The sequence below is a fragment of the Patagioenas fasciata genome, chromosome 7, assembly GCF_037038585.1.
Source record: "Patagioenas fasciata isolate bPatFas1 chromosome 7, bPatFas1.hap1, whole genome shotgun sequence".
Classification (NCBI taxonomy): Eukaryota; Metazoa; Chordata; class Aves; order Columbiformes; family Columbidae; genus Patagioenas; species Patagioenas fasciata.
This window is the reverse complement of record NC_092526.1, coordinates 5761242-5789202: the sequence shown is the minus strand read 5'-3', so window position 1 is coordinate 5789202 and position 27961 is coordinate 5761242. Positions and strand designations below refer to the sequence as shown.

The 27961-nt window shown below is 39.1% G+C and overlaps 1 protein-coding gene across 4 annotated transcripts in view; it reads right to left on the bottom strand.

Moving 5' to 3' along the window:
- LRP1B (LDL receptor related protein 1B) overlaps positions 1-27961 on the bottom strand; it is a 687296-nt gene that overhangs the window by 331141 nt on the left and 328194 nt on the right. For all 4 annotated transcript variants that reach the window (XM_065840662.2, XM_071810731.1, XM_071810729.1 and 1 more), the window contains exons 4-6: positions 7825-7944; positions 6458-6586; positions 314-571 (exon numbers count right to left, since the gene is read on the bottom strand). In XM_065840662.2, coding sequence (XP_065696734.1) covers positions 314-571; positions 6458-6586; positions 7825-7944 — 507 coding nt within the window. The remainder of the gene's footprint in view (positions 1-313; positions 572-6457; positions 6587-7824; positions 7945-27961) is intronic.

Sequence of the window (27961 nt, the reverse complement as noted above, 5' to 3'; positions counted from 1 at the left end):
AGTTTTATGTAGCACTATGACAGAGAAAAGAAGCATTTTACATCCCTTCTTCGGCTGCACTAGTCTGTTTTTGTAACTTCCACACTTATATTTAGTCTATAAACATGCACAACTTTTAAAAATTTTCATAGATATAAATATTGTAAATCATACTGAATATATATATATATATATATAGGAGTGAGAAACACAAAAGTGCTCCAGTACGAGTTGCAATATTTAATGCCTTAAGACTATTTTCAACAGTGAGCCCCAAAATACTTCTGAAGGCTCCAGACACCAGCGTTTTGCTGAAATCCTGTCAAACACTTACTGTGAAGGTACTGAGCAATGTTGATTATCCACTCCTCTGTTAACTCCCCAGTTTTCGTTATCTTGCTACACTTCAGCTGACTCGAAAGATCTCTTGATTCGATCCAACAAACTGTGTCCTCTTTGTAGCTGTAGTCCAGTGTCAAGACTGCAGATCCCTTTACAGGAGTTCGGGTAGATGCTTTGCTTCCATTAAGATACAATACCTCAATTGTTTCAGAGCTTGCAACCAGAAGAAGAGGAGGTGTGTCAGCAGGCTCTAAAAGTAAAGAAAATTTAAGTGCTTAACAGACTGTGTATACCGTATTTATCTGCTCATTTTTAATGTAGTTTTTAACATTTTCACCTGCCTGTTTTAAGAGATATAATAAATTGGTTTTGTTTTTATTTTCATAACTATCATATATTCCAAATTACTAGTCTATTTTATCCTGCTGTTCTAACGGTTCACATCATTAAAGAAAATTAATTATCCTAGCCCCACAGCTTCTGTTTAATTCCAAGTATCATTATTGCAACATTTTTCATGCCTAAGTCATAAAATGAAATACAAGTTATGCAAATTATTTCTATCCATTTCTAAAAGAATGAAGGCCAGGAAAACCTGCAAAACTTATGAATACAGATGAAATGGTAAAGTACTTTTCATATTACAGTGTGTAAAATAGGACGGAACCTGAGGAGTGGATGCTGCTAAAAAGAAAGGATCATCATGTATTCTTTCTAAAATTGATTTTGTTTATTCTTCTCCCATTGTTTCTTATTCCACAGTGTACATTCTACCTTGTAACATACTTTTTCCCTCCCCAATAAACCCCACACTGACATCTGCAAACCCACACTTCTGTAACATTACTTTCCTAACTCACTGACTGTCCCCATCTGCTTCGAATTCGCTTCCACCAATACATCAGTTTCAGAAGGTATCTAACAACTGAAGGGACTGAACTTATTTGTGAAACATCCTCTTGTGTGTAAGCCACGAATGAAGCTCCTTAGTCTTGTTTTCTCCAAAAGAGAAGGTGGTGAGGTTCTTATTAGGTGATTTTATTTGAAATCTGCTGGGTAGGTTCACTCGCAGTCAATAGGTGGCTGGTGTATGTAAATATGTCTTTCCTCCCTTTCTTATAAACTTCTGCTACCCAGAGAACAGAGCCAGACTAAGAACTTCTACCTCTTTCACTCACTCACCCCAGAGAGTTTCCAGACTGGTACAAAAGGTGTTTCCATCTGCATCCTCCTCAGTTTGGGGATTTTTTCTTCTACCTATTAATAACAGCACTGTGCTCAGCTTCTCCCTTCCCACAAAATAATATCACTGCTTAAATCTGGATTCAACCCTTCTTTCCCAAACAGCAGCGGTGTGAAAAATCCTTTATTGTTATTTCTACTTTTATATTTTGTGTTAAGCAAGATATTTCTACTCTCTGCAATCTATAAAGCCTTCAAGAGGAGGCAGCTCCACAGGAGCTGTTTGCAGTTCCAAACCCACCACGGTTGTTCCATTGTCCCAGGTTGTAATAGAGAACCAGACCCTTTCTTGCACTGCTTTGAACTGACCTATTGAAAACTGTAATGAGGATTTAATACCTCGCTAAGCTCTGGAGAAAGGTGGTATTTCAGTATTAATATCTAATAGACATAAGGGAATTCTGAAAAAGAATTAGCGTCGAATCTCCTGAGCAGCAGTTGTAATCAAACCTGGCTGCTGACACAGGAGGGACCCGCGGCACTGCTAAGAGGTTCTGCTCAGCAGGCACAATTAAACATTAAAAATATGTCTGTGTTCTGGCAGAATTTATCCAGAAACTAGATTACCGAGCTTGAAATTGTATTTTTCAAGCAGCCCATACATGAAATAATTCAATGGATTGAATTAGTTAATCATGTTTTTTTCACAGTGGGGTAGGTAACCTGCTTAGTTCAGTGTGGCTCAGACAAAGGCTGATTTCATAACTACTTATTAAAAAGAAAAAGTTACATAATTTTAATGATAAAACTATAAAAAAAAAAGTTCCTACAAAAAATACAAAAAAGATAGTGAAAGCATCTTATTGTATTGTATAATGCAGACGAAAAACAAAGAAGAGGAAAAAAATCTTGCTTACTCCCTCACAAAAACTGCTTCTGATTCTCAATAACAAAATCTACAAAGCTTCAAAGTTTAGTGGGCAGATCTAGGATGAGTTACAGCGAGCTGACAGCAGCTTTTCAAATAGCTGGACATCACATGTGTTATTTTTTTCAGGAGTTTTCTTTCTTTTTCCTTTTTCATTTTATAGGAAAGATAGGAAGTGAAGAGCTCTCTAATCCAGGAAAGTTTTATGATTCATCCCTCTTGACTGAAACGAAAGCATCTTCCTTTGAATTATGTTTAAGATAGAAGAGTGGAAAAGATGAAAGACTTGCATTTCCCCCCTCCCTGATCTTGGCTAAAATACAGATCAATAAGGGATGTCACAACAAATCAGAAACGAAGGTGTTTTGCTCTGCCAGCAGCCCTACTCCTCCTCTGCAACAAATGCTTCAGCAATGATATAAAAAGGATAAAAAACCAAATTCACTGTTTACAAGCAGTTTAAACTACCTTCTCCCGTGGTATGAATTGTAAATTACAAGCACTTCGCTCTTACTGATACATGTATTGTGTAACAGTCTGAAGAATATTTAGTAGTATTGAATAAAATGTAGTCTAATTTTATTTTGAAAATTAGTTGTTGATCTTTGTCCACAATACACCCCAGAAATTCGCTGCTTTACTGCTAAAGCCTCAAAATGTATTTCTGAGATTTTTGCACGAAAATCGTGTTGTGAAATCAGTTTCAGAGTGATGAACGTTTTATAAATATCAGAAAAAGCTTTTTGCTTTAATCATTATCAGTTTATTCTGCTTTATCTACATGACAAATGTTTCTTGTCACGTGGCATTTCTCTCCAGATAGGCTATGCAGATATAAAACATACAGGATGCTTGTTTATTTCTCAGCTAAAGATTTCCAATTCTGTCATTTCATTTCCTTAAATATTCTTTTCATCAAATGCAGGTCTTGCAATATAGGTATAGCAACCTGGTAAACAAAGTTCTAAACTCTGTTCAGCAAAGGAGTATTTTGTTTCATTTTCACTCCAGAAGAAGGCATTAACTGCTGTTTTACTCACAGAAGAAAGTGTGGTTAAAAAGTGAGTTAAAAAACCCCATGGTGTGCCCCCAACTGTTTTGATACCTATTTTAACATCCCTCCCGAAGGTACTGTGCTGCTCAAAGTTTCCAGCTCCAAAGTTATTTAAACGAGCTGTGGAAGAAAATGCAGAATTTAATGAGGGATCCACCTTAGCACCTTCACAGCCAACCATGTTCACTTCTGTGAACTTCTCTGCTAATTGTACCATCCCATGTGCGGAAAGCTGGCTGTGTGTGATGGGCTCTGAGGCTGTACAAGAGCTTCTGGTCATCTCCAGCGGCCACCACACGCGTCCTCTGCCCCACGGGAGGGCTCCTCCATACCCTGTTCACAGACAAGTGTCACCTGCTTGGACCCTTTCATAGCTGGGGCCTCACCATGTCACCCATTTCATAGAATCATAGAACAGTCTGGGTTGGAAGGGCCCTTCCCAGCTCCTCCAGTGCCACCCCTGCCATGAGCAGGGACATCTTCACCAGCTCAGGTTGCTCAGAGCCCCGTCCAGCCTGGCCTGGGATGTCTCCAGGGATGGTTCACCCACCACCTCTCTGGCCAACCTGGGACAGGCAGTGTAAAAACTGTCTTGCTCATGTCCACTCTGAATCTTCTCCCTTTTATTTTAAAACCATCACCCCATGTCCTATCACAACAGGTGCTGCTAAACTTGTAAATATTCAGAAACTTCTAATTCAATTGGCAGAGACAACTAAGATGTTGGTCTGGCGTACTGTGCCCTATCTAGGATCTGTATGTGGACAGCAATTCATAGTCTCAGCATATCTCCTGTTATTAACATTGAAAGATTTACATAATGCCTAACCTAACCTAAACCTCTACTGCTGCTTCTTTTCTTTCATAGCTTTCACACACAAAACAGAATATTCCTTAGCTCACTTTCTTTATCTATTTGACGACTACTTTTGTCATACGTAGACAAAGCGGAGAGCTCGCTCTTTGCATCCTCATTTTCTTTAGGCTTTTCAAGGTAAAAATTGTTGATGATTTTTCTAAGTTTTTTCCTTGAAGGCCCTTATTTATCCTGGATTCTGTTCTACTGCTCCACATCTGCCTTGTGTGATGCCCCTCACTGGATGCTGTTTCCCATCTGAAAACTTTCCAGTATAGAGTAAGTATCAGGATTACTTAATATATTTTGGAAGTAACAGTCCTACTTATACGTACCAGGGTAGTACCTCTCTCACTGTGCAACAGGGTGACATGGACCCACTTTTGACTTGTGACCCACTACACAGATGCTTTTCACCAGTCTATATGTGCAGGGCCACACTTTGCTTTCCTACATGCTCAAACCTTATCCTACAATGCAGAAGCCTGTGAAAAGCAGCTTGTATGATCACTGAAGCTACGAACATAAAGGTAAGGGTGCAGGAAAGCAACCTGCTGGTATGGGGAAACCTCACTATTTTCCACACTGTAAGTCAGATTCAGTGAAGCAACAAAAGCCACTGCAGGTCACTGCAGCTCTCGCAGAGCTCTGCGATAAAAGCACCTTCATTTCTCTGCCAGGCATCTTTTCGACCTCTGTGCTCTACGAAGTATTTGGCGCAAATATTCATCATATTGATAATTTAATTCCAGCATTAATTCCAGTAAAATTGTGTTTACACAGAAGAAAATATAATGAGCAACACTGATTTATTTGCAGCACCACGATCTTGACTTGTACTGTCCTGCAGTGACATCTCCGATTAATGACTACTGATTCCCTTCTGAAAATAACAGAAAAGATGAAAACTACTGTACAATAAACATGATGAAGTGTTAAGAAACATGGAAGAGTATTTCTTCTCTGTTAATCTGATCCATCTCATCACCACCACCAGGACACTGGCAGCTGACTACAACACAGTTGTTACACAGTCTGCTGGATCCAAGAAGAGAAACTCAAAGGCTTATCTCAAGCCCAGTACTGGCAATATGAGGATTTTCTGATCTAAAATTGCATTATTGATTTTCCTGTAGTGGAGGAAGAAGAATATTAAAATATTTTTACTGTGTATGGACTTTCTCGTCTCACAATACTTTGCTGTGGATTTTTTTAAAATTGCTCATCTCTGTTGTGTGGATCAATAAAAAACCTGGTACAAGCAGCAAAAACCCTGTAACTCTAACTGGTGCTTAAGCCAGAACATATTTAGCAATGTTCTTTACGTGAGGAAGTCACAAAAAAAAAATAGCAGACCTTCCTATATTCTGATGGCAAAATAACTACTAAAAGGAAGAATCAAAAATATATAACAAACACGGTTTTATACTTGGGTGTTGAGCCACTGTGGATGTTGAATAATTGCTTAAGAAACTTTGGGGATTTTTTCATATAAAAACATTGTTAATTTAATACACTGAGTAGGAAAATACTGTGTACAATATCGCTTCATTAAACACAATTCACTAATTTCCTCAAATACCCAATTTCCTAGTACTAATGAAAACATGCACTAAGTAACAAAAGCCTAGTGTGAATATGTGTATAATAAAATCCAGCTCTTGGGATATTGCAAGGACAAAGCAATCCCATGTCTTTTTTTTATCCTAAGGGTACAATTACCTCACGATTATTTCCTCTGTCTTCTCACCATCTCCATTTGTCTTCTCACCATCTCCATTTGTCTTCCCTGAGTATTCAGCCTGTTTTGCTTGTGTGAGGAAAATCTTTAATTTATTTATGAAAAGGGAAACTGGGAACGGTTCTCATCTTGGTTGAACTGAGTATTTCACTTTAATTAATAATAACCATATAATAACTTCTAATATTTTCCTTGGAGTATTGTTGTAATACGTGAAAAGTTGTTCTATGATTGTTCTCTGCTTTTTTTTTGCAGTAAAGTGAAGAAAAAACCATTTCTCTTGTGTTTGTCTCTGCCTATCTCTTTGTATCTACCCTCTGTACATGACCAAAACACAAGATATTTAAATTAAGGTAAGATGATGTTAAAACTTACCATTTTTGGCCTTGCAGGACTTGTTATCAGGCTGCAGCACATAACCCTCCACGCAGCTGCATGTGTATGATCCATCTGTATTTACACACGTCTGGCTACAGCTTCCATACGTATTACATTCATTCAAATCTAAAGGGACATAAATGAGAGCATGGTTAAGGATTAGGAAAAAAATAAAAAGAATTCAATAAAAATCAGAATTCTAAGAGAAAAGTTAAAGGCCCAAAGTCATTATGGTATGATGCTTTATGTTATCTCCCTCCTCAAGCCATGACCTTATCATAGAAGTCAGATGTTGAAGTTACTCCAATAACCACAGAGAAGGCCAGGAGTTTTCAAGTTTAATAGCTATTCATTTTGAAAGATGACACGTCCATTTGTTCAAGTAGTATCCAATGTCTACATCACGTTAGGGAGACATTTGGGTTCTTGTTAGTACCAGAGACCACTAGTTATCAGGGTCGATGAAGGAAGCAACATTTCAAGACAGGAACTAACTGATTATCCTGATTATCCTCCACCTATTTATGGTGGCAATGTCTTACAGCTCCTTAAATGAACTGTCACATCTTCTACATTAAACCATCATCCACTACATCAAAACCTACGTATTTCTCTAATAAATTTAAAGAACAATTTTCTCAGCTAGGGTATATAGGCATAATACCATAAAACCAAGATATGCTATTTAACAGCGGTTGAGAGTTTAAGTAATAAATTGACATTTTTAAAAATTGCTGTTGAAATTATTTCCTCAGATATATTTTCAATCACAAAACATGACAACCATAGAGCAAAAGAACTTATAATAAATTATATTTATGAAGAATCTGGCTTAGCACTATTATATGGAGAGAGGAGTAGTGAACACACACGTAAGGCAACAGAACTCCAATCCACTTATAAAAAGAGAAAAAAATAAAGCAAGAAACAAATACCTGGATAGAGAATTAACAAGTCATCTACTTCAAAAATGGAAAAGAACACCGATTTCAGTTGACAATTAATTAAGCCGAAATAACATTCCCAGCTAAGTTGTACGATCTGGAGTGTTCATTTATCAAATTCTCATCTTTATGAGCATGAGGCAAAATGCCACAAGTTCTCCAGGGTCTCCTGGCAGTGAGGTCCAGAGAACGGCTCACAGGGATGGGCTGTGAGCTGGTTGAGCACTGGGAAACGCTCCCACCTGCTCCAGTCTGGCTGAGGATGCTGCTGTATCCCAGTATCTGATTGATCCCTCCCAGTATCTGACCAATGGTCACTGCTGGGGAAAAGGACAAAGAGCCCAGCACCAGCCCCACCAACCATCAGGGATGACCAGCAGGATACCTGGCTCTTAGCATTACAGCTTTTTTCTTGTTTACCTGTGCAGCTCCTCCCGTCGCTGCTGGTTTCGTACCCATCGCCGCAGTAACACCTGGTGCCGTTCCTGGTAATGGCGCATTTGTAGCGGCAACTCATCTGTTGGCATTTGGGGAGCAATTCTGAAAATGATATTAGTTAGAGCAAAATGTCACTAAATATCTGTATTATTCCCAAATTGCAAACTTTAGAAACTAATATATATTTGTAAATGCATGTCTCAGGAAGGAAACACCACCACTATTTACGTGAGCTGTTTTTGGAAATATACTTATGACACATAATACATTGCAAAATGTTTGCTTTGAAAATTGCATTTCAGCAAGTTAATAAACAGAAATCAGCATTTTATTTCTATCGAACGTTGCTCAGAAGTTTATTATCAAGGTATACTATTGCTCTGCTTCGCCATCCATTTTTTGCACATCAGTCATTTTCAGTCAAAGCAATGGTTTTTGGGGAAAAAAATCTCAGTCAGAACATAGTTATAAAAAAGAGCCAAGGTTATGAGGAAGATTTCAACATCTATGTCTTTCCTACTCCTCATAACAGTTGAGTTTCTATCTTTTAAACCTTGTTTTGATTTACTGATACACATTTAACCTTCTCAGCAATCAATGAGAATACATTCTGCCTCAATAATTTAATGTTAGACACATTATGTTGGATAAACAGTGGACATAGTATATATCATTACTACTGAAGTCCCACATAGAATCTATTGCTTAAATACATACCATCAGCACAACGTATGATGCTAACGAGAGGAAATATTGTAGAAGCATACACCGCAATGATTTCCAGCATGAAAACAAACTAAAAGAACTGAAACACCCAGCCCCAAGCTGTATGACGTGTAATAATAATTTTACTGATCAAAAAATTAGTATTTTAATGAACAACAACATTTTTTCCTCCAGGAAAATAAGAAAAGGAGGGAGGAAAACAGCCTGAAGTGTTGATGTGAGGCTATTTTTCAAACCCATATGCAGACAGATCAGAAAATAAACCACAAATGGACAGAGAAAGGTTCTGTTACAGGGCTGGCTGAAGGTGTCTGGGAGTGTCCTAAGTAAAGAAGAGAAATCTGCAGTTCAATATGTGGGCAGTTCTAACCCATCTGATCATTAATCATCAAATTCTTCCTGGGGGTAGAATGAAAAAGAAAACGAAAATGAAGAAGAGTCTGTATCAGCATCAGAGCACCAGGGATCCCATTCTGGAATGTTTGTCAGTGTCAAAATAAAGCTGACATTTTGGGAGAAAAGTGGATGTGGTTGGCACCCAAACTTACTATAGTGAAACCATTGTAAAGTGAAAGAGGTTACACAATTATCTCAGGGCATTCCCTAGAATCCTGTAATCAACACAGTCTACAGACTGACTAGAGGCTGATTAACCACCCACTGTTTGAATCTGCCCATTTTCTGAGTGGTTTGTGGGTTATTTATCTGCCTTTTGTGTCCTCGTGAATAGGAAAATAACACATTTTTTGGCCATATTTTGCTTTTTTGGTTTCTTGTCCCTAGTCCAGTCCTTAAATCTATTACAGCTTTACAAGAACAAGTCCCACTCATTAGGTGGTATCTGTTTATTTAATATTTCGCTCTGAACAAAACCAACATATACATTTCATTTTCTAGGCAAACATGGATCAACCATCCTTTACAACCCCTAATTTCCTTCCTCAAATATTTGTCTGATGCTATAGAGCCAGGAGCTTTTACCAGGTGGTAACTATTTGACTCTCAAGCAGGACTTGGCTTGTTCACAAGCTTTCCCTAATGGAGCAGCCAGCAGCTCAAACCAGAATAGCGGGACCTGCACACAGCCAGGAAAGGCTGCTGAGAACAGCAACAATAAACTAGCAAGTGAGATCCAAGGGAAAATTAATAACAGCAGCCTATCTGCTCATATTTTTTACAAAAAGTGTTGTATTGCATTGATTTTAAATCATTGCAGTATCGTGTGGGTGGCTTTCAACAACGTAACAGTTGCATTTTCCACACAGTGAGTACAACTGAAGTGATGTGGACAGACCATTTCTGCCACACATCTCAACCCTTATTCTTTCCACACTTCCTTATTTTTCACGCTGTCTCATACAACTTTGTTGGTGTCCTTATCCCATTTGCTACACTTTTAGGAAGGGCTTCTCCGAGGAGGTATTCTACTTCCTTCTCTCATGCAAGTCCATACATTTGTTTCATTATGAATAGTCTTATCCTGCTGATCAATTCATGAATTAATTTCAAATTTGTTTTCTTAAAATACATGTTTCGTGGTCCACTGTCACGAATGGTTTGAGACAGTTAAAACTGGACCAGTGAGAAAAACAAAAATATCTTCTCTTATTCTATCCAGTTCGGAATAGAAGTAACTTACATATCACTTGCCTCAAGATTTACGCTAAAACTACTTTTCCCTGTTTCCCTGGAGGAGATGGCTGGCCAGGCAGCCAGCTGGGAATCCTTTAAACACACCAGCCTGTCCCACAAATCCATTTAAGCAGCACTGCTGCCCGCCATATGCTTCTGACTTCAAACTAACCATTTCCCCCCACTAAATTATCCGTTAGATGATCACAACAGTAATTGGCCTCCATTCACAGCTCCAGTGATGAGCTTTGTTATTGCCTGCGAAAGAGACACCTTCGTGCCCCAGAACGTTTTTGCTCTGTTGTTGATCTGCTAAACCTGTCAGGGGAATCCACAGGTGGAAAAGCATGAAATACAGCAACAAGGTGGAGGGTAAGCGAATGGAATAGGAATAGGAATAGGAATAGGAATAGGAATAGGAATAGGAATAGGAATAGGAATAGGAATAGGAATAGGAATAGGAATAGGAATAGGATAGGAAAGGATAGGAAAGGATAGGAAAGGATAGGAAAGGATAGGAAAGGATAGGATAGGAAAGGATAGGAAAGGATAGGATAGGAAAGGATAGGATAGGATAGGATAGGATAGGATAGGATAGGATAGGATAGGATAGGATAGGATAGGATAGAATAGAATAGAATAGAATAGAATAGAATAGAATAGAATAGAATAGAATAGAATAGAATAGAATAGAATAGAATAGAATAGAATAGAATAGAATAGAATAGAATAGAATAGAATAGAATAGAATAGATTATTCAGTTAGAAGGGACCTACAATGATCATCTAGTCCAACTCCCTGGACACTTCAGGGCTGAACAAAAGTTAAAGCATGTTATTAAGGGCATTGTCAGACACCCTTAATAAACAAAAAAATATTAAAATAGAAACCATATTTTCTATTTTACTAAGCTGTATTGTTTTCTTTATTTTTCAGTAACAGATCCTGAAAACCTTTGGAAGAAAATTGAGTTTACTTGTCTCTGGAAATGTTTGACATATCACAGAACATGCTATGGAAAGCAGTGTATACGTTTACGGATTGATTAGATTTATAATACTCTACGTGGGAAGAAGCGAAAAAGAAAAAATCATCAAGGAACGAACACTAATATTTGTTATGCTCCAGATGGGAAATTTAAAGAGATAGAAGTCAGCGACCCCCATTTCTTCTCCTTCCTACCTTGCTTTTGGAGTAAAACTCTGCACCCACTTTAGTCTCCCTTTCTCAGCATCAAGGGGTTTACAAAGTACATAGGCAGTGAGGAATGACCATCACTCAGCTTTCCACTTTTATCACAGCTACAGAACTTCTGAATTTGTCAAAGCGTGGTACTTCTGCTGCAAGATTTAAAGAAAGAAGCTGCATTGAGGGAAAGCAACAGGAGAGGGCTTTACAGCTCGCAAGGAAAGTCACAATTCAAGACATGGAGCTGCTGAGCAAGCCGTGAGATCTGCAGAAATACAGGGCAGCAGAAGCAGCTGTGAGCGCCTTTAGGATGATCTATTTTCTCCAAGCCCAGGGAGTACTAACAATTCATCCAGCTCTGATTTAGGTCATTTTGTTCAGTGTTTTCTTTCCACCACAGGAGACCGGAGGGGTAATGTTTTTTTCTCCCCTATACCCCCATGAATGAGCCTCTCTAAAGTTGTGTTCTAGCTCTGCCACAAAAGCCTCCTGCCTTCTCCAAGACACCCATGTTAATCTTAGGCTTCCCGACTTTCCTGTTGCTCTAACTCCCAGGTGTGTGGTCCCAAAGGAGGGTTGTCCGTCAGGCAAAGATGCTGCTGATCTCATCTCCCCTACACTGATATACCTTCAGCAGGGACTCGAAGGAGTTGTAAGCTTCTTGGACAAACTGCTCCCACAGGACTTCATAGTCATAAAATCCTGACTTCATTTATTCCTGCTGTGTTCAAGGAAATACACTGCTTATCATAGTTCATCCAAGATGAATGATATAAGGAACTATCATCTCTTGAATGGCTTTTTAATGAAAGGATTAACCAATTGATCTGACTATCTTTTTTGTCAGTTCCTCCTGAGCTGACACGAAGTTCATCAAAGGTTCACACCAGGTTCTCAAGCTCAGATGTTTTGGCTGTTTCTATTAACGAAAAAAAAGCAGTTCAGCTTGCAGTTTCTTAACATTGTAAATTTTTTTGGCTCTTGAGGACTGTCGAGCTGTTGAGTGGATTTATGAAGATACCTCAGTTTGCTTCGCTTTTCCTGAGAGGATGAAAGAGGAACAGATTCCCACCCAGCAAAATGCATTTAGATGCCATTCTGTTTGAGCCACTTGGATGACAAGAAGGCTTTTTGGCCGTATCAAGTTCCCAATTATGTTTCTTAAGTACACCTGTAAACTCCATACAGCTCTTTTTGTAATGATAATATACGCTGGAGAGTACAGACAACTTTATGGTACTCTGTAAAGTAAAATTTACAGAATACATAATCACCAATGACAGAAAGCTGGCATAAATAAAAGAAATTGGATGAAGTTTAATTGTTCAGAGTGCAAGTTAATAGGGAATAATAGCAAAGCTTCTGCTGTCAGCTTGGGATTTCACAATTTGAAACAACAAAAGTTCCTTGTCAAATAGTTCATCAGAGAATGCCCATGAGCTACCAGTGCAACGTTGCCTGGGAAACAGGGAAATGCATCATTGGGAGCACTGGGATAAGTATTTCCCATGCAGAAAGTGTTGGTATCAAGGTCCAAGATGCTCGGGAGTCCTTGTCTTCCAGGATCAAAGAATGGCCTTGGATTAGCAGGGGAACAGAGAGCTGCAATCGGAGGGAACACTGGAAGTTTTTGTGTTGATTAGTGCCAGGAGAGGCAAATTAAGAGGAATTATGACCGCTGTCTATGAATATATCAGAGGATCAACAGCAAAGAGAGAGACAATTTAAGCTAAAGGGCTATTGGCACAAGTACAAATGGGTATAAATTGCCTATTAATAAATTCTGGCTGAAAATGAGAAGGTTCTTAGCTATTACAGTAATCAGGTTCTGGAACTCTTCTTTGAATGGCAACAGTAAGGACAGAAAATAAATAAATGCTTTTGACATGGATCATGATAGATTCACGTAAGACAGCATATGGAAAGGCCCCTAAAATACCAGAAACTGCGTTCATGACCCACAAGGTTCCTTCTACTACTATATTCCTCAAGCAACACACTCTCTTATCCCAAAACACATAATTTTTCATTATGGAAATAAGATAAATCGTTTTTCCTTGTCTCTGGAACATACGCAAAGGAAAACCTGGGCGGGGCTTGTTTCTGAACTAGTTTTCTAATTGTACTCCATACATATTCTTATTTCCCTTAAATATTTGTATTCTTTCTGGCATCTTTGTGTTTCATGAATTTACTTGATCTTATCACTGTGTTATTCATTCAGTTTTTGTGATTCAATATTCATACACTGATGTCTAGACTACTCTTATCACACATATGCTGTAAGCCTTATTTTTCTTTTCTAGTTCATTTTCTGACTTTTTGAAGTACAATTATTTTACAGATTAGACTCTTTAATGTAGTCTACCCTAAGTTTTTTCTTTGTTTGTTATTGTTGATGTTACATCCGCAATATAAAGCTCTACAGTTTGCTTCTAAGATAGAAAAGGGTAGCTTGATGGATAAAATTCAATTGCTGGATTGAAATACTGTAGCATGTTTTTATCTTACATTTGTTGGTCATTTTATTAGTTTTGACTATCATACCATAAAAAAAGATGAAAAATGTAATTATCTTTGTCACACACCTCGGACCATAACTCTGTTATGGTAGATATACCACCAAAAAAAAGGAGATATGGAAATCAGAGATCAGATTCATAACTGCATACTCCTGCTATGGGCAACCTCTGTCAAAATTCAGCAGAGAAGCAGAAGGAGTCAAATTTTAAAACAAAAACAACAAGCAATATAGTAGGTGTCTCCACATTGGGAAACCTGGATCACTAACACCAAGTTTTATTTGCAATAGTAAAAGTGTCTCCTCAAGGTAAGCACTTCTCAGCACAAAGGCACATGGATTGTACTTCATAAATTACACCCCATGTATCTCAACCCTCTGCTGGATCTTTCTAAACATCACTATGTGTTGGCAATCAGTTACTGAACAACTTAAGACATTATTTTAAACAGACATTAAAATGTGTTTGTCTATTTTATGATTACAAGGAAATTACACATCTTGTTTAATGTACCTGTCAGTCTGCTCAGAACCAGAAGTGTCTCACTGTGATTATTGTTCAGTGAAAATGGGCACGTCTTGCTGAGTAAGTTCAGGCTGGCTGTGATTAACAAGATATTATTTTTAAAAAGACAGGGTTTTTTTTCCTGTGTGTGTTTTGCGTGTTTTTTTATCTTTTTTTTCCTTGTTCAATCTAATGAACTCAGAATAAATGTTGCAGGAAAAACAAGCTTAAATAAGCAAATCAAATATTCCAGATCCACACCCCAGTCAGCACCCCTTTTCAGATGCAAGCATATCCATTTTCAAGATATTACCTAACAGTATCTCCCTAACATGTTCATGCATAAATTTATTTTTCAAGGATGTACTATTGAAATTTCTTCCTGCCCAATTCTTGACCTACAATATTTGGCTGAGCTTCAAAACAACTTGTTTTATGTGGTGTCCTCAACCATAGCATCACAAAACACTTAAAAAGACGAGATCAGCAGGTAGTAGGCATGTAGTAAAATATTAGCTTCACCACTGTAATGGCTCGTTATTTTGACCTTTAGCTGTTTTAGTTATACCCTGGCTGCCATATACAAGCATAAGCATAAACTAAAGAGAGGTTCACATGGGAAAATTTAAACTGAGTAAGCGATTTCATGGCTGAAGAGAGTCATTTATCTGGTTATTAATCTGGATACAAGATTTAAAAGAACAGATATCCTTCATATGAGAAGAACGCACATGTTCATTCAACTTTATATTAACCAGTTTATAGTTCTAGGTATTTTCATAGTATAGAATCCATCCTGAAGCAGGTTCACTGAGTTAGAGGGAGTCAGCGTTAAATTGTATCTAATGAAATATGAAGCCTGACAATACTGAACATGTTTTTAATAATCCAGAAGTGAGATCAGTGACTAATAAAGTCTGTGAATGGTGATGAAGACTGGCAGGATGGATAAGCTAGAGAGAAGACTGGCAGTCAACAGGAATAGACCACCTGGGCTGCTGAGTAGTCTGGACCTAGTAATACAAAATGCATCTGCAGAGTTAGCTCATGATTTCTCAGGCTTATAAGTAAATTGCATTTCAGTGCCTGAGGAATGCTTGGAGAGGAAAAATGTAACGTGGTGGCAGGAGCAGAGCATGGTCTGGTATGAATAAGGTTCAGTCATGTTTTGGTGGGGGGGTAAAGGATGCTGGGAAGACTCTCAGGTAGAGCTCTGGAAATGTAAATACAGTTGAAGAGTTGAGGAGTCTGTCTCCTCTTCTGGGCTGTCCTTTTACTAAGACTTGTCCTTAATTAATCACATTCCAGAGGTATGAACTCCATTATCCCCTCACCAAAAACAATCTTTCTGGGACTTCCACCTGAACAGAAGACAACACTTTTTCACCTTGACGATCGTATCAATGCTTACAAATATCTGAAGGGTGGATGTCAAGAGCATGGAACCAGACTCCTGTCAGTGGTGCCCAATGACAGGATGATGGGCAATGGACACAGACTGAAGCACAGGAGGTTCCATTTGAATATGAGGAGAAACTTCTTTACTGTGAGGTGCCAGAGCCCTGGAACAGGCTGCCCAGAAAGGCTGTGGAGTCTCCTTCTCTGGAGACACCCGCCTGTTAACATTAACATTCCTGTGTGATCTGCTCTGGTGAACCTGCTTTAGCAGGTGGTTTGGACTGAATGATCTCCAGAGGTCCCTTCAACCCCAATCAGTCTGTGATTCTGTGACGGTTGCCCAGGGAGGCTGTGGAACCTCCATCCTTGGAGATATTCAAGACGTGACTGGACATGGTACTGGGCAACTTGATCTAGGTGACCATGCCTTCAGCAGAGAGTTCATCAGCTAGATGGTCTCCAGATGTCCCTGTCAGCTTCAGGGAACCTGTGGACCCTATGCTGTCCCTTCCTTGCAAAGACCTGCCACCATCACTTCATCCCACAGCACCCGGAAACGCATGATGGGAAAGGGGCACGACTAAATGTCATCTGCAGAGGGCAGGTGGTGACGGGAAGGTAATAAGGTCAAGATGGAGATCTGGGGAAGAGATGTCTCTTCCTCTCCCTTCTCCTGCAGGCAAGACAGTGGTGGGAAGGTAGATAGGGCAGTGATTGCTCCCTGTGGAAGCTGCTATTGCCTCCCTCTCCCACATTGCTTCGAACACCATCAGTGAAAGCTGCAGAGGGCTGGCAGGACACAGGAGGCTGCTCCTCCTTGCACAGTAAATCTCCATTTCTTCAGGCAAAGCATACAGCATGTCACCTTCGAGACTTTTGCACTAGTCAGCTATCTCCTTAGGCAATAAATAAAGCCAGCTCCTGTATCTTAATTCAACAAAAAGCGAACTCACACAGTAGGGAATAGGAACTGCACGCTATGTTCACCAAATGAAGGGAAAAAGGGATTGAAATTTCATCATTGACAAGCACACAAATGTAAATTCTCATCTGCTGCTGTTCCACGCTATCGGACAAGTGCTGTTGTAAGACTCTGTATGGTTAACCTTTGGATGTGAAAAACAGCAAGCAGTTGTGGAGGAGAAATAACACACTGACAGGACCGACATGGCGTACTCGTACAGCCCTTGCACTGGCTGGTTTTTAAAACTGAAAGCAATTGGAAGATCTGGACATGATAATGGGCTGTACAAGTGCTCCTCATGTGCTTTGGTGAGAGGTCAACCAAATTAAGTTACAGAGACTTCTGTCTAAAAAAGTGAAGTTATGAATTTTAGAAGAGGCAATACATAGGCTTTCTGAGGAAAGAACATCTTCCACTTCAGCTTCTTAAATATCCCTTACTTTGACCATCAAGTATTTCAATGACCTTGTTCACTCTCATATTTATATAGTCAGCCTTATTACACATTCTGCTGACGGTATTTTTAAATGTGCTCAAACGTATGGCTGTTGAATCTCTACAACATTCATTTTTTAATCATGCTTTTTTGTTTGTAAAAAGATACGCGTATGTGCACACATACCTACATGTCAGTAACTTCAAACATTTACTGAAGTCATCTCAGAAGTAATACTTTAAGCATTTTTTAATACAACAACCTCCATCTACAGGCTACTGAATCTCCGAGTGCTCTGGAAACACTAATTCATAACTGAAGCTCCAGAGTGTTCTGTTGTAAGAGTTACCCACCACATAATTAGTGTAAATTCACCAGTGATGCACCCTCTTGTATATGACTCCACAGCTCATTCAGCCACTGGACAACAAGGACTTCTTGTGGAAGAAGTGTGACTGTTACTGTCGTTTTAGACACGTTTTCCAGCTCTATTTAATGGGAAGCCAGCTCACAGTATGTCATCATCACTGTTCAATGTCTCTCTTAAAAGAGGCTCTTGTAGATGACTGAAACATCTAACTGCTTCATGCAGATCTTCTCGTTCAAAAACATTTGCAATTAAAGTCTATCTGCATCAAGCAATATAAAGTTCATATTAATCTGTTGTATAAAATAATATATTATGCCTGCTACACCACAGGCCCAGACTATCACAAGAGTGCTCAGTTAACCAACCTCAGCCCATTTACTTGCATGAAGTGCTTCAGCTGAAAGTATTAATAATGCTATTTTCAGTATTGCAATCTATATCTAATCAAAACAATTCAAAGTGCTTCTTTTAGTCCTAGTGGTTGTTAGGCTTGGACCTTACACCATCTCTACAGGCATTAACATTTCATTTTCTACAACCTGGGAGCCCCATACGAGGTCACTATAAGTCACATGAATCTTCTTAGGTTTCGATTGGCTCATCTTTGCCTACATTATAGAAACAACATCATTAGTGGTCATTAATGCATATCGATTCCCCAGAAATCAGGCACAGCTAATTGTTTGATACTCCTTGGCTTCTTTTTAGCCTTTCAGCCACCACTGATCACACTTTGATCACCTATGCTAAGACACTGGGAGACAGTGGTAGACTAGGTCATATATTATTTTACAGAGATACAATTTACAGAAGCATAATCTATATGGATAATAGTGACATGTCTTGAAGACTGTTATATATTCATGCTGTGGGGCACTTAGTTGGCTTGGGTACTCAGCTTAAGCAAAAAGATTAGGTATCCATTAAGCAACACATTTTAAGAAAAAATACTTTTTTTTTTTTTTTTTTTTTTTTTTAAATCTAACTACAGCGATAGGCTTCTAAGTGACCAAGTTTCATTAACAAATAAACTCTGTGGAAATGAGATGTCCTGCACGTCAGTAGCGTAGGTTAGAAGATAATTCAGAAATGCAAAAAATGCTAATATCCCAGGTTATTCTGCGTACATGTGCTTGTGAACAGAGGAGCCCAAGAGCTTTGGATCAGCTCTCACAAACATATATGTCCAGTTCAGGTCTGATCATACACTAGATCCATCTGGACGAGATGAGATATTCTCCTAAACCTCTGTTCCCTGTTCACAGTAAATTGCCATTCAGTCTTTATATTATGAATCAGAATAAAAATATTTTAAAATATCAAGCCTCTATTTAAAATAAAAACAGTGAGACTGCTCCAGAACACAGACTGCTGTGAAACGGTGGTATTGACCTGTGCTCCCTCTTGGTAAGACTCCCAAACTTGGGAGAAGGTGCATGCAAGGAGCAGAGGGCTATTAGCTGGCACTTGAATTCACTGCTGCATGGTGGTGCTGCCAGACTGACTCCTACATGAGCAAAGCAAGATCCAAAGGACATTTCACGCAGGCTTTAATAATGTTAGGAAACACAGTGCGTGGTCACAAGTGCTCTGTGAGTGTAGGAGCTGGCACGTGCAGAAGCCCCTGGGCCACTTTACAATGTAAAGCAAAGAATGTGTGTTTTCATACAGTGATATACATCAAGTGTCCAGACCAATGGCCCAGGACGTTCATCTGATAATCTCTGTTGTGCCTCAGGCGGCTCCAACCTGGCAGCCGCAATGTCATGTTCCCCTTATGCAGCACAGTGAGATGTCTTGGTCCTCTTCTGGAATGACAGTTTGCAGAGATAAATGACAAGTTTAGCCTCTTTGTCCTGCTGCCTCAACTAGTGCTATAGATATATTGGCACAACAGAATCATAGAACGGTTTGGGTTGGAAGGGCCCTTCTCAGCTCCCCCAGTGCTACCCCTGCCATAAGCAGGGACATCTTCACCAGCTCAGGTTGCTCAGAGCCCCGTCCAGCCTGGCCTGGGATGTTCTCCAGAGCTGGGGCATCCATTACCTCTCTGGCCAACTTGGGCCAGGGTTTCATCACTCTCATTGTTAAAAACTTCTTCCTTGTGACCAGCCTGAATCTCCCCTCTTCTAGTTTAAAATCATCACCCCTTGTCCTGTCATAACAGGCCCTTCTATAAAGTCTGTCCTCATCTTCCTTACAGGTTCCTTTAAAGTACAGAAAGGTCTCCCTAGAGCCTTCTCATCTCCAGGCTGAACAACCCCAGCTCTCTCTCATAGAACAGGTGACCATCTTGGTGGCTCCTCTGACCCCTCTCCAACAGGTCCATGTGTGTCCTGTGCTGAGGACCCCAGAGCTGGAGACAGGACTCCAGGTGGGGTCTCACCAAAATGGAGCAGAGGGGCAGGATCACCTCCCTCCACCTGCTGACCATGCTCCTTGTGATGCAGCCTCAGATATGATTTGCCCATTGCCAGCTCATGGCCAACCTCTCATCCACCATGACCCCCAAGTCCTTCTCTGCAGGGCTGCTCTCAATCCCAATAGAGCTGGGAAGGGTGCGAGAGTTTTAAAACACTCCACAGAGGCCAAATGATGACTACTTTCCTTTTCCTGATATCGGGAAAATAAATAAACAACTAATAAAAAGAACTAGCATCTTTATTTACTTTGCTTAGTTCTCAGTTATGTGGAAAAACATAATTAAATCATTTTGAAATCATAAAAGACACCGATAATAGCTTTTTCCAACGTCCAATTTCATGCCTCTTCATGGAAATAGTACCTCAGAAATTGCTTCTCTTCATGAATACAACTTCACTTGACAGATAAAAATCCTCTAAAAAATTGCCAAGCAGAAACCTCAGGCTCACAAGGCAGCGCCTTCCTGGAAACTCAGCCAACAACTTGGAATCAATTATATAAAAGGGTTTGAATAACAAGGGATCCCAGAGAACCAAACGTGTGATTCAGTAATTGAACTTTTTTCACATCTGCAACTAAACCCAGTGAAGGATAAGAGAAAGGACTTTACAGTAGAAGAGAATTAAAAACTGTTAGAAAGGAAAATTTATACTGGAGAAATAAAATTATTTTCAATTGTTTGGGTTTTTTTTTTCCTGGTAGACAGACATGTAAGACTTCTGAACTGTGGCAGGGTCTAGACCAGGTGATACACTTTTTCACAAGCAGCATTTACAGTGTCTGCAGATTAAAGAGGCTGAACGCTTAAATTCCTCCCTGCAGCAACATGGGCTGGATTGCAAGTTGGTTTCTGCAGCGTCTTTGCCCCATTGGGGGTGCACAATTCATGACAAATTCCACTTAGAGTTGTATATTGCTGCTGGTGCCTCAAAAGACTCACAATTGCCAATTCTCAAACTACTGTTGCAAGTGATTTTCTTAACAGCTCGCTTATCGGAGCGTTAGGAATCCGAGCATTGTCTCGGAGGTGGATGTCAGTGTGTGTGAATGCAGGTGTTCAGAGCAGCTACAAAATATGACCCTTCAAATCCCAAAGCCTAGAAAATCACTGTGATTCTCTCCCGATGTCTGGGAGGACACACATGACAGTATGCTTGGTGATCTGTCGTCACCCCACCTTGCATCCAGCAGTAACTTTGCTGGAAGAACTAAATACACTTAGCCCACCAGCTGAAAACATGATCAGCAGCAACACTGTGAAGACTGGTAATATTTGCTGCCATTATACCATGACTCATCTTTCCTCATTGCTTTTCTTATATTTTACCCAAATAATGAGACTTTAGCCTTTGGCAATGTGTAATTGAATCAGTGTTGCTGAGTTTGAAAGCACCAGAAGCACTAGAATCGCTTTTCAGTCATTGCTGCATTCAGTTGTAAGTCGGTGACCTACCCAGAGCAGTAGCATCATTAATGCCCATACGTGCTATTGTCACAGGCACAAATAACACAAAGGAAAGCTTAATTTTCACTGAATATTTCCCATAGAACAATGACATTTGTTATTTTTCATTGTGAGTTCCCCAGATGTTGATTCACTACTTTTATTAAAAGCACTTTGAGGTTCTAGAGCCCAAGAAAAACCCCTTCCCTGAGTCCATCCTATAAATCAAACAACTGATAAGTGGCATAATCCAGTGATGAATGCTTTCCACCACACGTAGTTTTTATGGCTAGGTAACAGTTATATATCTGTGCAGCTCTATGTACCTTTGCATATATAAAAAACATGCAGTTTTTCACAGGAGATGTCACTGTCACATTTTATTAGTGGGGACAGTGTGAATAAATGTCATCCTTGTATCCTGCCCCTTTAACTTCATTCTCCAGGGCATAAGCAAAAAAGGCTGATAAATAAGTTAATAAAACATGATGTAAAACTCCTCAATGCCAATCTCAGCATGCCAGAGCCTGAGGTTATGAAGGGCACAGCTGCAAAGGATAACACCGAAAAAGAGCGACTCAGGTGATGTGCTTTAGAGGTCAAACCCTACTACAAAGATCAGCCTTATTTCGAGCCGCCAAGAACAAATAACAAATTGCCATGGTATTTACACGAGGGCTGCAGGTATTACTTCAACATTTGGCTACCACATTCTGGCACATCAGAAATTAACCTGGCTCTTCCCTGGCTTCTGGAGGGAGGAAAAAAAGCAAAAGGGAGGAGAAAAAGAAGCATCTGTTTCTTTTTTTCTCCAGTTCCCTTTTCTAAAGCATCTGAGTTTTTTTACTTCAGAGAACAGTCCAACCTGTGCCAAGTGCTTGGCTTGAGACAATTAATATTGTGACAGGTTTGGTGGGGACCGCTGCTTTTCTCATACTCTGTTTTGATATATTCCCTCCACAAAGCACAGCAAAATTCTAGTATCTCTCAGTGTAGCTTTTCACAACGTCTTCAAGTAGAAACACAGGAGATGGATGTAACTCCAGTTGCTCTTGGCTCGTTCCAAGCTTGGCAGAGAACCCGACTGTTTTCTCATTAGAGAACTATTATGCTCCAGCTATGGAGGACTCAGTAAGCAGAGCAACCTACACCCAAATTAGGAAGTTCATAAAGAAATCCATGACCTTGGTTTATGTTTGTAGCTATTTTCTGCATCTCAGCATCATAAGAATGGGTTTTTACAAGACTGGATTACTCAGAAATAAAATTATTCAACATGACAGTATAACATTAGCATTATTGCAATACTATTCTCTCTGTATTGTATATGAGTAAAACTAACATTTGTAGTCAATCATTGTAAGTAACTATTTGTAACCATTTTTTAATGTAAAAATATTGCTAAAATACTGTTGATTATGTATACATCTAATTATATTCTACATATGAAATACAGAATAAATACTGTATAATATACAGTTAACAGTATTTTTGGAAGACCTAAGGTAGAAGGTTCTCCTACCTAATATTATCATTGGAAGTTACACATCAGAAGAAAAACATTTTATCATTTGGAAAAATGAAGAATAGATTAATTTACTTATCTGTAAATGCTTCTTACAGGAGATTGTTTCAAGCATGCTGTAAATTCTGCATGTCATTTGAAGACTTTCATAAGGAGTAATGTGGTTAATTTAGAGTAATACGATCACGTGGAGTAATCAAATACGGTTTTGAAATTGGACAAAATGTCTCATTATTAATGTATTTTCTGTATTCTTCCCCAGATCGAGCACCAAGAAGCAAACTTTTCTCCTGAACCCTGTTTGTTTGTTGGTAGGTTACTTGTTGTGCGGTCAAAGAAATCTATAGCAGCTTTTATCACTGTCGAGAGTAACAAAATCCTTTTCCTGGCAGAGCTCTCTGAGGGCAGGAAGTCTTTTACAGCCGTGGAACGTCTTTAGTTGGGATTAGATGTCTTTTTTGCTTGACTTAGCAGTGGAACTTCTTAGAGGATACTCAGACTTCCGAAGAGCTTTTTCAACACAGAGATAACTACTCATAATTTCTAGAAAATTTCATCGTGCCATAAGTTTTAACAGCAATTACAAGAAATTTGCCATTATAGAATCACCTTTTTTTTTTTTACTTGAAAAGTAATATTAAAATAAAAACAGGAAACAAGCATCTTGCCCACAATACATTTATGTTATTACTACTTGTGCCTGAAAAGTTCTACTGTTCACATATAGGTGACAGCTATGTCCTTATGCATGTATCTGAAGAGACACGCACAAATGTATTTATAAAATATCAGTGAAACAAACGTGACCCATTACACATGGCTTTTAAGTACCTTCTTGCTATTCCCTGTTACCAAGCATAGTGGAAAAGTGGTTTTACTCAAAGTTAAAGATGAGATTGGAGTGGATGAGCAGAAAATTTTAGTGACTTTTAATAGAAGCCATTAAGTATACGAATTTCAGTACAATCTGTACAGTAGAAAATCTGAATAGATGAAGACTAGGAAAATAAAAAGGCAATTAAAGAGGAGATGATTTAAAATAGTTGCCGTATAATTAAGTTTTTCATGAAGAAAACAGAAATTGAAAATTAAATTGGGAAAGCATTTTCAGCAGCAGATAAATTTCAGTGTGTACAGTTCACCTTCATTTTTTCCTAATAAACAGGATATAACAATTCTATTAAAATAGAGAAAAAGTGTTGCTTTATTTTGTAAAGCCTATTTGCACAAAGTACTATTTTTCTGTTCTGAAGTGCTGGGCTACCCTGATACTATATAGAAAGTCCTAGAATTGATTGGTCCATCATTGCTGCCAGGTAACTGAAGGGGATGCTCTATGTCAACAGCAAAGCAGCATTTCTGTGCTTGCTTTCTTAGCAAAGAAGCCCCAAACACACCCAGTTTATTTGGATAAAGTGATGTTTCTTATGTCTAGGAAACATGACCTTATAATACTGCTTCTGGGTAGGAGATTGGCTCTGAAGCAGTTTGAGTTTCAATCCTGCTCCTTGAATTCATTATTTCTGCTGCACATTTGTATCTCCTGGACCCCTGTGCTTTCAGTTTGTTTTGGCTATGTGTCAAATTTTCCTTCACCTACCTACGACAGCTGCTGAAGACATGTTTGTAATTGATTTATTATAGCTTGATTATGTCTATATTAGTCACATTATATAACATGATAATGTAATACTATATGAAATATATATGTAACATATATATATATAACTAATACAACTTACTATACATTTATAATCTATTATATATTATATTGATTTTCTAGAACCACAGCTGAATCTTTTTCTGCGTGTGTCACAATAGACAGGCCTTGTTTTCAACCAAGGATTGGAGATAGTCTAAAAACTTATAAACACAATTTCTAATATGGAGTCAGCTATTACTTGTGTTCAGCAACAACCTGCTAGTTGCCAAACAAGATGCAAAATACAACTTGCAGGTCTAACTGGGGTATCTGAATATTTTTTTTCAATAATTTTCTATGACTTCCAGGTCTTGTCGTTGCACAGAACGAGTCCTCCTCTCTTTTTGCTATCTCCCAAGGTCTTAATTTTGCTGCATGCCCCCCAGGTTCTGTCTCCCCAGTGCTCTACCAAAAGTCCTCCATTCTGATCACATTCAATAGTTCTCCAAAAAGCACCATCCCGAATCGGTTAACCGTCCTCAGCCCAGCATACAGAACAAGAGGCAGTGGAAACCAAAGGCTTTTCTGTCCAATTGACTCTCACAGACACAGTCTCTCCAACTCAAAAAATAATATGCAACACTTATACAACTGCTAAAACAATTTCTACTATCAAATTTAAAAGAGTTTTCAGAACTCTCTCACCGAATTCAGAAGGAGATAACTATTTGTTGGATGCATCTTTCTTTTAATAAGAGAAAAATTATTCTCTGGATGATTTTCTACTTTAGTCCTGGTGTTAACTTTTTCAATTTCGCTTGTCATTTCCCATCCCTGAACCTATCCGTCCTTCCTAGTTTTTTCCCCACAGTTAGTTATATACAAACACAAATAAGTTGTATGTCTAGAATCCAGGCATGTACCATCTCCAGAAACATACCACAGGAACCATCTGATAACAGACACAAACGTTAGGAGAACACAGTAGATGATGAGATTAATTTGCACTAAAAGGACAGCAATAGAATGTTATATGGGGTTTTTTTAGTTGTTTTTTTCCTTGGCTTTTGTATTTGTAATAATGCCTAAAATATCACAAAACAATCTTTCATCTCTGTATACCATAAAGCTATACTTTGATGATCCCAGTTACAAAATCATGCCGTTTACTTGGCCCTACTCTACACGGTGTAATTTAAGAACTGTGGTACAACATATGGTCTGGTTGTACTGTGTAAAAACAGCTGTTTAAACAGAGTTTAATATTATGACGATTTGAACATCCATATATTCATCCATACATATTTAACACACCATTTCAGAACTCCTTTCCAAGCCTTACCATCTAATGCAAACTCAGCCTCACGTAACATCCATAGAAAACCTAAAGCAGAACGTGACCCAAACAAGAAGACAGGGAGCACCCTGGCAGTCACAACCAGTTTCAAGTTATGTCCTTTAAGTAGCTGATGAGTGGACATTATTATAAAGAGCTCTATAAGACGGGTCTATCAGATGAGCCCCGAATAAAATAGAGACTTCAAATACCATTAAAATTAATGAATTAGGTCACACCAGGTAATTCATCACCTGACTGAACTGGAATCCAATCTGAGGCATCCTTTAAAACAAGACATATTCAAATGAGGCAGTGTTCACAGGGAACTTCGCAGTGAAGATAATCATAATTTAAATGAGAAAATGCCTACATAGTTTTAACCAAGTCTGACAGGGATTCTGTGCAGAAGCAGCATGGTAAGCAAAGGCAAATTTCCACAAATTAATTTGACCTTGATGAAAGCAACATATTTTTATCAATCAGACTTAACAAATATTGACTTTAGGCATCAACTAAAGGCATACATAAACATGCAGGTTGTTGAAACAGTTGCCAAGCTCATTTTCCTTCTGAAATCACAGTTTGCTGATAAAGATATTGCTGAACTTAACCTCTTTAAAAAACAAAATAAAACGAAACCGTATTGCCTCATAAAGCAGGAGTCGCATGGATCAGTCTTCTCTGCCTATCAAATGCAGAAAAAAGACGTGTCGCACAGACAGACTGAAGTCTAGAGCCAGCGTGCTGGCCAGGACAGACAGACAAGTGAAACATGATAGGATGACAATGACAACAGCCCCATGCCTGTGGCCCATTGAAAGAGGAAACAATGCTTTAATGGCACTTTATACTCTCCATTCTTAGTGGACAACTGCCCCTTCCCAAAAGGGAAGGACAGGAGCTTGTCTAAAATGGTGCTGTCTTCTTTCAAACAGTTAAATGAAAAATCAGCCATCGCTTTGAGAGAAACAAGGTCCCCAAAACACATCCCGCTGGCTCGCTGGGAAGGTGTAAGATCTGTACTGCAAAGCAGGACAGGAGCTCCAAGCAAAGAAACACCTTGAGGCATTTCCTGACTATGTTGACGTTTCAATTACACTGCATTTAAATAGATTTGGTTGTGCTGAGTCTTATTTCTTCCTCAAATATTTCCCATTCCAAGTATAGATTCGAAGAGTTACTTACTAAGTCAAATTCTGACGGGGAACACACCAAGGAAGCAGCAAAGCAGAAAGTCACAGTATTTGCTTTCCATTTTAAAAAATGCTTTCCGTCTCCCCTCCTTTTCTCATCTGCTCTGTGACTGGAGGCTGTGCAGAGAGCACTGCAACAACAACAGCTGAGCTCGGAAAGGAAGCCTAAAAATGGGTTCGACATGAGGAAAGACAAAAGAAGGGCTTTTTTTCTCTGCAGTCTCCTAGAACTGGCTGCTAAGTGAGCTGGAGATCAACCCATCAGCTGGCGTGGCCAAAACCGGTGCAGAAACGTAAGAAATCTGTGAACAGCCTCAAAATAAACGGCTGTAATGTCCCTGAAGTTTACAGGAAGCAATATTAGGAAAGAACTGGAAGACTGAAATTGCCTGTGTAATTTAGCAGCCTCTATGTAACGACTGATCGCTCTCTAAGGCACGAAAATGCCCAGGCCTTTGCTGGCAGAATTTGCAGAGCAATGTTGAGCAGCTCATAGGCAGCAAACCCTTAAGAACGTGGGGGTTCCTAAACCATCTAATGCTTTCCAACTCTGTCAATAAACAAGAAAAACCGAGAGTCAGTTCAGTTTCATGATTTTCTCCTCTTCTGCCTATTTGTGGCCAAAGAAAGCGAAAGGTGGCGGATTCCAGACTCTCTGGGTATAAAGCTTTACATTAACATGTTTCTAGCTCAGGTTGTGCATCTCTGTTGCTTTAGCTGTTCTGCAAGTGACAAATGTTACAGAGCTCGAAGATTTTCCTAAACGTATTTTTAAGATTTGTACTAACTGCTGTTTATCCAAAGGAAGTAA